Source organism: Solea solea, chromosome 20 (genome assembly GCF_958295425.1).
Source record: "Solea solea chromosome 20, fSolSol10.1, whole genome shotgun sequence".
NCBI lineage: Eukaryota > Metazoa > Chordata > Actinopteri > Pleuronectiformes > Soleidae > Solea > Solea solea.
The window spans coordinates 15,133,217-15,143,025 of NC_081153.1; the positions used below are offsets into that span (position 1 = coordinate 15,133,217).

The 9,809-nt window shown below is 38.2% G+C and overlaps 1 protein-coding gene across 2 annotated transcripts; it reads right to left on the reverse strand.

The window, feature by feature from the left end:
- Positions 1-549: 549 nt before the first annotated feature.
- On the reverse strand, positions 550-9,750 carry LOC131447184 (receptor-transporting protein 3-like). 2 transcript variants are annotated; one of them, XM_058618734.1, is made up of 5 exons: positions 9,630-9,750; positions 9,076-9,261; positions 2,039-2,143; positions 1,716-1,887; positions 550-1,103 (listed from the first exon to the last, which is right to left on the reverse strand). In XM_058618734.1, the coding sequence occupies exons 3-5, from the start codon at positions 2,052-2,054 to the stop codon at positions 755-757; spliced, it is 537 nt and encodes a 178-aa protein (XP_058474717.1). In that variant the 5' UTR covers positions 2,055-2,143; positions 9,076-9,261; positions 9,630-9,750; the 3' UTR covers positions 550-754. The 2 variants fall into 2 exon arrangements, with proteins under 2 accessions (XP_058474717.1, XP_058474718.1); XM_058618735.1 differs by having other exon boundaries at positions 9,560-9,713.
- Positions 9,751-9,809: the final 59 nt, after the last annotated feature.

Here is a 9,809-nt window from a genome sequence, read left to right on the forward strand (position 1 = left end):
ATGTTGCAATGTGATTGGGAACTTCCAACAGTGGAGGGCAGCATTGCACCTCTTAAGTGTACAGCCTGCTAGAAGTCTTTGATAGAAGAACTGGCAGCTTGCATCCATGATGTTGCATTACTGCCATCATCTTGTCTGTCATATTATATCAGTGTTTCTGTCAACTAAGAATTCACAGGCAAATAAAAACCGACTGGTTTGTATTTTTTGAATTATCTCTTATTTTGAGTGTGGCTGTGTAGTTTTAATCTACTTCAACTGTGTTGTAACATTGCTCAGAAAAGTGCTATTTAAATAAAGTTTATTAACCAGTTAAAGTCTTGACAGAAACCTATATTAGTAGTTTACGAAAATTATAAAACATAACCAATATTTTACTCTTGCAGCTGGCCATGGTGTAGATCATTCTATTAATGTAAATTATTCAAACAGATAAATCTGTCTCCCACATAAGCAAGGACTAAAATATGAGTACATGGATTTGATAATGTAATCATTAAATTGATAGTATGGAGACCACTTGGTTAATAACACTATTAACAGCCACTCTTTTAACAAAACACATTTTATTAATGAACATAATTAGAAAGATTCAAAACAACAAAATAACATATAGGATAAAGAACTTTGAACTGCTGACAAAATATGTTTTCAGATCATATATGACTACATTAAAATGAAAGAAAATGAAAGAAAATGAAAGAAATAAGAAAGAAACAAGAAAGAAAATAACAGACAATAAAGAAAAACTCTCTCAAACACACTCCTCGACCTGCTTGCAGATGCCCTGACTGCAGGCTTCACACAGTGATACCTCATGTGGTTTGGATGTGTATTTGTTAGAGTTTTTTTCTGAATTATCATCACTATCTTCTTCAACCCCGTAGCAATTTTTCAAGATTTTGGAAAACAGCCTTAACAAACTCTCTTCAACAGCATTGTCTGAGAAACCAGGGAGATTAAAGCGATCGCTGTCGCACTGGCGACACATTTGACGGAAAGGCCGCATGATCACTGTCCCTCGGCCACCTCGCAACCGGTAGCGGAACACCACCACCACCCTTGCTGAGGACCAGGTCCTGGAGCAGGAGCTGCACTGGAATCTGGAGGGAAATAAGAATACGGTTCATAGTCAGTCTCCCCGTCTACCAAGCAATGGTTTTCAAATGAAACGTGTGAAATTATAAACCAGCATTCCAGTTGTGGATGACCTACTGTAACTTTGTGAACTGGTTGTAATCTACAACATCACCACTAGATGCCACTAAAATGCTGCACACTGTGTAAAGTCTGGATAATGGATAACTCCACAGTATATGTTCTCTCTGATGTATGTGTATTTTTATTTGATTATGATTCTGGAAATTTTGATTACTTTATGTTTTTATAGTATGTATGGCTGCTGACTGTCTGTCACCTTTTACTTTGTAACTGTGCTGCTGTCTGTCTTGGCCACATTAAGATTTTAATAATCTTAATGTGTTTTTTCCCCCTGGTTTAATAAATAAATAACCTGCTATGTTACACTACATCGCAACATTAATGAGTGTGGGCAAGCACAACACACCACAGTTTAAAAACAAATAAAACGTTAGCTCCATTTTATAATACATTTTTCAACTCTCATTTGTACTAAACCATTATTACTAATAATATCTAATAAATGTCATAGTCAGTTACCTTGAGAAAGAGTATAAAAAAAAGAAGATGCATACCTTCCATTGACATGTTGACAGGTGATTTTCCAACCATCCCTCCGTTCCTTTGCAGTGAGTTTGTCTGTCTGGCTGTAGTTGAAGGTGAGAGTCCACTGGTCTTCATTGTCCAGCTCATTGTCATCATACACCAACTCATCAAATATGTCCAGCCATAAAGAAGGAGCCCACTCTGCACAAGTCAAAAAAATAACAGACTGTAATAATAATAATAATAATAATATTGATGATAATAACACACAAACCAAAATGTGTAATTAATTCAAAGATAAAGGCGTTTTTGCTAACTATAAAGCAATAATGTATTATTAATAATGTGTTACCTGTGGATTTGTCCATGGTCGATGGTCAGGTGTTGATGATCAGAGACGCTAATGTTTGTGTACTCTCGTCGCGTTGCGTCTCTGTTTATATCCTCTGTTTTGTTTCTGTTCGGGGAAAACGAAACTTAAATTCCTGCTGATTCCCAGTTTCGTTTTCCATCTAATCAAGTCCAGCTGTACGTCAGCTGACAAAACATCACTGAAAACAAATGTAACCTGAAGCTCGTGTTCGGTCACAAACAAGTCTTTTTTTTATTATTATTGTTCTTGGCTGCAGGGAATTTTGGAATTACATCCAAAAATGTAGATTACAAAAAAGTCTGCCACAAAATGATATATTTATATCTATGTCTTTATATAAACCTAGATCATTTCAACCTCTGCAAATGTGAAACCATTTATTTTCTAATCTTTGTGTGTGTTTGTTTTTCTAATTTGCGCTGATGGACTATGTCAAATTACTTTATTCTTTCTCCAAACAGCTTTTCTTAATTTCTTCCCCAGTTTCCCCCAGCTTTCACAGTAATAACACGTGTCCATTTAATGCATAATTTCTTTCTTTCATTTTCAATAAGAACCATACATTTTTTGTTTTCATTCATTAAAGTATGATGCAAGTGCAGCTGATTACACTGTACACCAGTAGGGGGCAGCATTAGACAGCTGCTTGCCACAGACCTAACAGTGAAGCAGTCTGTTGATGAGTACAAAATTCAAAACTCTCTCTCTTCCACTAATCAAGTTTTCATGCAATAATAATAAAATTCTTATCACATAATAAATGTTATGGTTCATTAATAGAGTCCCTGTGATTATAACATAAAGAGAACAATAATCAAGACACATGTTCATTAGCTTTACATACAACAACATGGTGGGATGTTTTGTTGAATCAAAGCCTCTCCAGAGCAATAAATCTGAACATAAGTGACAATTGGGATTCACTGCAGGGATGTTGGGTTAAATTACACTATTTTTTTACAAAGATGTGATGGCTATCATACTATTGTCTTTTTCTTTTAACCTGTTTGGTGACAGATATCCATCAGTGCATTGCTGTGTGCTCTCCTCATCTGTACCTGTCATTCTCAGACAAACAAACAAAATAGCAAGAGTTGTTGGTGCAAACACTAATCCGGGTCATCTTTCCACTTTGAAGGGGGAGTGACACTATCTTCCATCTGTTCTTTATGTTTTCTTAAGTGCTTTTTACCCCTAAACCTGTTTTAATCTGGAGGATCCTTCAACCTCAAACACGTCACTGACATTGAAACATCTTAAAAGAGGCAGGACTCTTGTTCACATCCGTTCTGTTTGGTTTACAACAAAGTCCACAGGTGAAGACCAAGCCTTCACAATGACTGTCATTTTTAAGCTGAACATCTTGTAAGGAACATTGAGAGGGAAAAAAAGTTCTAAATATAAAGCCATGTTCAAGTCAAAGCCAAAGCTTTCATGTTATCATAAAATAGTTTCAAAATCAATTAGAGGAACAGAAACGATAACACATGCCAGCAGCAACATGTAGTCATGTTGGTTTTCAGAATCAGACCCTTGCTTACTCAGATTCATGTATAATCATTACTGTCATTTCACGAGTGGTAATAATAGATGTAGGATGGCTACACCTGTCACAGGTATGCAGTGACGCTGCAAATCACAAACCTTTCACTCACTATGGGGACTTTCCTTCTTCGGGAGCTGTTCATGGCTCATAAAAAGGCTCCACCCTTTATTAAAACTTACTGCAATGCTCCGAGTCGAACACCACACATGGTATCAAAGGTTACAGTGGTTTCTCTTTGAAATAGGACCCTGCATTTGCTCTACATTTGGACATTATTATCCATAACCTCTTCATGCTTGACCCTAGCCTTAACTTAACCACAATTCACATCTTAGTCCAAACTTTAGCCAGTTCCTCAGAGATGTGGTCCTGTGTCGTTAGGGTCAGGTTTTGGTCTCAAAAAGGACTACTGGTCCAGGACACACACGCAACCACACACTAACAAAACACTTGACAGTGATTGATTAAGTGTTACTCTCTTACCAACATAATAACAATTATGAAATTGCTCTCTCTTATATACAGTACACACACACACATACACACAGGAAGACAGACAGACAGAGATATGCTCATAAGATAAATCTAATTTGGAAATACTTGAAAGTTCCTGATTAAACTGTTAATCATTATAACATTGTGTAATCTCTCTCTCACACACACACACACACTCGCCACTGTGCACAATGCAGGCTGCAGAAACGTAAGATGAAATATTAGGCCCTGTGTACACACATACTCCACAAAAACACACAGTATCACATTTAAAAGCCATCCCACTACTGTACAGTCTTAAATTAGCGCTCTCTGTCTCTCTGTCTCTCTCTCTGTCTGTCCTTGCAGCAGAGAGGTGTAAAGATGACCTCAAAACCCAAAGCTGCAAAGAGTCACCTTATACTCAGGTGTGACATTACACTGTGAGAAAAGCATGCTGGGAAAACTCACAGGGCCGCAGCAATGCAGGATCCAGACAGAGAGAGAGAGAGAGAGAAGAAAGAAAGAAAGACAGAAAAAAAGAGATCAGTCAAGAGTAGTTTCTTTGTGCTGCCTTTCTTCAGTGTTGAAACTAATTTCTATGGTTCAAAGAAAAGCACGATTATATCTACTTAGGAACAAAAAACACATCGGTAATAAATATGCATCAAGTGTGCTCAAGTGGATTAAATATCCATAAAGTGTTAAGATGCAAATGAAAAGCTTTCACTGACATACAACTGAGGAAAACTCCTCAGCCTTTTTTTAAATTGATTTTGTTGCAGAATTAAAGTGCTGCAATCTCATTTGTGTGTTACTCATCTTTAAAAACTAAACTACACAAAATTAAATTTTCATTTATTTTTCATATTTATAACAACATGACAAAGCATAAATATATGATATGTAAATCAGTGGTCATGTTTGTTCAAATTATATTTTGGAGGCAGAATTTAAAATTCAAATATTGCCTCACACTATTCTGTTAAAATTAGGTAAACAAAAGCTAAAAATAAAGGAACCTTTGGGAACATCAAAGTCTTCATGATGATAAAAAAGTAAGTCATTTTAGCCTATTCATATTAGCCTAAAACTAGGACACAAACACAAACAAACTTAACTTAAAACAATCCCAATCACATTTCAAGTTTATGAGAAATGTCCAAAAAGTGCAATAAATATCACTGAAAACAATAAAAGTAATAAAGCAAAAAAAAAAAAAAAAAAGATAAATGGAACAAAGTATATATTATATTAAATATATATATATATTAATGTTTCTTGTAACGTTGCATATAAGAAAGAGTCACCAAATGGTTTGACTATGGACTTTGTAGGGTAAGGGGTTAGATGACTAATTGTTGGGAGCTTCTGAACAACAGTTTTGTTAAGTGCAACACCACCTTCAAAACACAACCTTAGCAAATATATCTCCTCGCACAACTGTGCTAACATTATATTCCTGTAGCACAGTTGCAGAGACTTGGTGAATCCTGCTTGGCTGGAGGCCGTTGGTGCACTCTCTCTGTTCATACATATCTCTGCAGCTGCTCACCTGCACCTGCACTGTCAACACACTAACAGTCATGCTGTTAAAGCTTGTTTGAATTCAAACACATCCACTTTGGGCAGCAGAGTCCATTGAAACGGGAATGCTGAAGTGCAGGCCGGGATTTCGCTGCTGCCTGAACTCTCTGCCCAGACCTGTAAACCTGTTCAATGGCTGCCAGGTACCAGGACATGGAGAGAGAGGCTGAGTCAGGAAGACAGAGAGAGAGAGAGAGAGAAAGAAGGAGGGAGTGAAGAAATGGGGAGAGGAAAGGAGAATGAGTTTGGGTGTGGTAAGAGGCCTTGAGCACATTCCATGGAGCAGCCGCACCCTGCGTTTCACCGTCTGTATACATGCTAGTATTTATCAACGCATGTTCATGTCAGCAAACTTTCCCGGTTGGCACTCAAACTTCACTAGAAGTCATTTCAGTTTCACCACGCCGCCGCTGTTTTGCTTGTGACTCGCACACACACCTGTATGCAAACACTCAGTTTCATATCTCTGTGTCACGCTGAGAGTTTGCACATTTGCATAAATAGAAGATGAGTAAACAAGCACGGAGAGGCCTTAGAAATATGGCTCCTAAAGTGTGTGTGTACGTGCATTTATCTAACAACTTAGTATGAAATGGGTGCTCGAGCAGACTGAGCACAGACTTCAAACAGGAGGCACACCCAGAGGAGCAGGACTGAACACAGTCATTCTCGTGTGTGTGTGTGTGTTATCAGAGGGCCATATAACAAGGTGTGTTCTGTCTGATAGAAACGTTCTGGGACAAAGGACAACCCAAATAAAGTGCAAACACACAAATACACACACTTTTCCCTGTACTACACCTTGAGCCGTGTTATGATTTGCTGGTTCGCAAGTGAATGCCGATTGAGATTAACTAAAGTAAAAAGATAGAGTAGAAAGAAGCCTTTTTTTAAAAATCATATTTCAGTCAAGTTATCCATAATCTTTTGGGAGTAAATCTTTATAAATAACAGTTTAAATACATGCATGGAGACATACAGAAAAAAAAATGGTGACCCTTATCTGCACCATATCTGCATGGAGCAATTGGCTTCCCAAATCCAGCCTTTATTAAAGGAGAAGGAACTGAGCCGGGCAGCCTGGAGCAAAGAGGCAGGCTTTACAGAGGATTGACATTGAGCGGAATAAGAAACTGGTGGAGACTGCTGATTCAGCACAAAATGTTCCGTCGTGAAGGAAAAACAATGGGTAACTGATTGTGTCAGACAGAGCCACGACCTGCACAGAAACAATGTTTTGTTTTAAAGGAGCCACTGCAGACAAAAGTATTGATTAATGGAAACAAATAAACATATTGGGTAATGTCAGACTCTGTAACAACCTTTACATTAAGCTTTTTCTCACTGCAGCCATGATGCAATTTAATGACATAAATAAAGAGAGCCAAGTGTGAGGTAAAGACACATTTATCCGGCAAAATAATTGTAAGTATCTAAACGTCAGCTGCTAACAATTATTTTGTCAGTCAGCCCGTGACTACTTCCCAGTTCATTGTGGTTCATTTTTGTATTCTCAATTCATAAAGAGTTGTTTGGTTTCTTTAAAAGTGTTGTTTGAAAATATTGACACAAATCTAATTCCATACCAGTGGAACAGTATTTCTGATTTTCCTCCAAGGACCACCAGAGGAAGCTTGTGTACCACTGGTGGTAAACGTACCACAGTTTGAGAACCATGGGAAATAGTGCATAAAATATACAATTTGTACACACTACTAAAAAGTGACTGTGTTGTTTATCAATCGTGTAGGAGAGCTTTAAACTGATGATCCTCCAGGGAACAAGAGTGAAGAGACCTTCACATCAGAATTACTCTTGAACTCGCTGGGCCTGATTCTGGCTGTTTGAGTCACTCACTATAATTAAGTTAGGCACTTCTCACAGTCTTTCTACCCACTCACCAAATAGTGCGAGGACAGAGGTTCAGGTACAGGTTAATGACCCATACAACTGATTTTCAAGCTGTTTTCTAAGAAGCAACAGACAACACCTCTGTACCTTGTCCCTTGCAGTTCCTGTTTGGTCAGTGTCATAAAGATGCAGCAGTGGAAAGATGCCAGAAAGGACACAGAGACTTTTCTTCAGAGCTGGTGTTGTTGTGTCATAATAAGCACCCGTATGTGAAAAACACAATAAATACAGGGCGAATGCTATTCTCTTTGTTTGGAATATAGACCTAACGCAGTTCTTTTGTGCCTCAATTAAGTCATCATTTAATGTGAATATCCCATCTTTTATGGCCAATTAGAATGACATAGTAAAAGAACAGCTCATGAGGGATATTTAATGGCGAGGCTGTAAACTGTAACTGTTCCCTTTCCCAAGAGCATCAGGGAACTACAGGGCCTTCACATATCAGAAAAGATTATTTTTCTTAGTTTTTGCCTGAAGTATATCAGTATGAAAGAACCAAATTAACTACATGTTTTTTTTTTTATGTTCAAGCAATTATGCACTTATACAAACATGCAGTATACATATATCCTTAAGTATGTTAAATTCCTGACAATAAACCATCCAAATTACAACACATTATTATGGACCTTTAACAATATAATGACAAGTTTATGACAGAAAAAGGTGTCTATTTTAGCTTTGAGGGAACAGAAGTTGACAGGAGCATTGCAACAGGTAAAGAAAAGCAGGTAATTTCCTAAGACCTTAAGCTGAGAATGCAAAGTTTTGTCTAACCTCTCCGGGCAACACCTTAGTCACTTTTCTGGATTTCTGTCATTCTCCTGCAATTGTGAACATGTCTTACACAAACATATCGTATTTGGATGGAAAACTCCCGGAAAATTCGATTTTTCAGACTTTTAATGGGTTGATTTTGGATAACAGCATGGGCAACAGTATGTTGTGGTTTTATGTAGAGCCCCCAATCCCCATTGCCTCTGGAATCTGCAATGTGCTGCTTTAACCTTTAAACGCACAGTATGTAACTTTGCTGCTACGTGTCTCTTAAAAGTTTGATGGTTAAGCAGCAGCATAGTTTCATGGGAATTGTTCCCCTGTGCATTTACAGTTTATGGGGAGAGCTTTGACTGTAGAGTGCACAGCAAACAGCAAAGAGTATTTATGATTCATTAGTGCTAAATACATACATTAAAATTGAAAAAAAACAAAAGAAAAAAAACAAGATTTCCTTCTTTGTCCTGACATTTCCAAGGGGGTTTGCCCGTAAAGTATGGCAGAGGTGGGTAAAGACATTAAAAGGCAACTAAAATGAAACAATCCATTCATTACCTTGAATATAAATAGACATTTCTACGTATTTTTAAGTGCTAGAAACCTTTGGATAATGTGAACACACAGCATTGGTAAAATTCAGTACTTTTTGGTAACGCTACGTTTTTCAAATGACAACGCGATGATACCAAAAGATCACAAAGACATAAAGTTAACCTACCTGTCCAGTGGAAACAGTTGTCGCCACCATGTCATCACTTTGCAGCCCTTTCTGGACTTTCAGTTGTTTCCCCCGTTCAAACACAGCAGCGATGTTCACTCTGGTCTTGGGTCGCTCTGCATCAGCCTTTTCTTGGAAGTTCTCAAAAACTGTCTTTCGTTTGCGACCAACACCTGTTGTTGACACCTGATTTTATTTGGTAGTGGGGTAAAAGTACACAATTTATTTAGGAAATGTAGTGGAGTACAAGTAAATGTTGCTAGATATATAAACAACAAAGTACATATATGTGAGTGTTTTATTTTGTTACATTAGAACACTGCAAAAAAATGCTTTTAATCTTAAAGCCAAACAAATGCAAAAGGCTCACTGGTGGAAAGACACACCTTTAAAGTCTTAGTGGCCAAAACTGCCAAAAAGAAGTAAGAATCAGTTCTAACTCTTCTGTTTTAGTCTAAAACACCAATTATCAGCCATGACTTACAGGCCAGCACATTTGAAATATGCCACTGGGAGTGAACTTCCAATGGTCTTGGGTTTGGGAGGAGTCTCACCGATGGGAAAGCCCTGCCTAACCGAGAGAGAGGCTCCTCTTCCTCATTCACCAGCGCTGCCCTGTGCCGAAGAGGCGGCGGCTCCGGAGGTTCCCTCACCGCCGTGTGAAGCGCTCAGCCCGGGCCTGGAGTAGGAGCTGGTGCCGCTGCAGCTGTCGGCAGTGGAGGCTGCACACAACA

What these genes read in the sequence shown, in the direction of transcription:
- LOC131447184 (XM_058618734.1), bottom strand. An exon ending in TGTCAACATGTCAATGGAAG is followed by an intron (nt 1,104 to 1,715) that starts GTATGCATCTTC and finishes ATTTCCCTCCAG; the next exon opens with ATTCCAGTGCAGCTCCTGCT.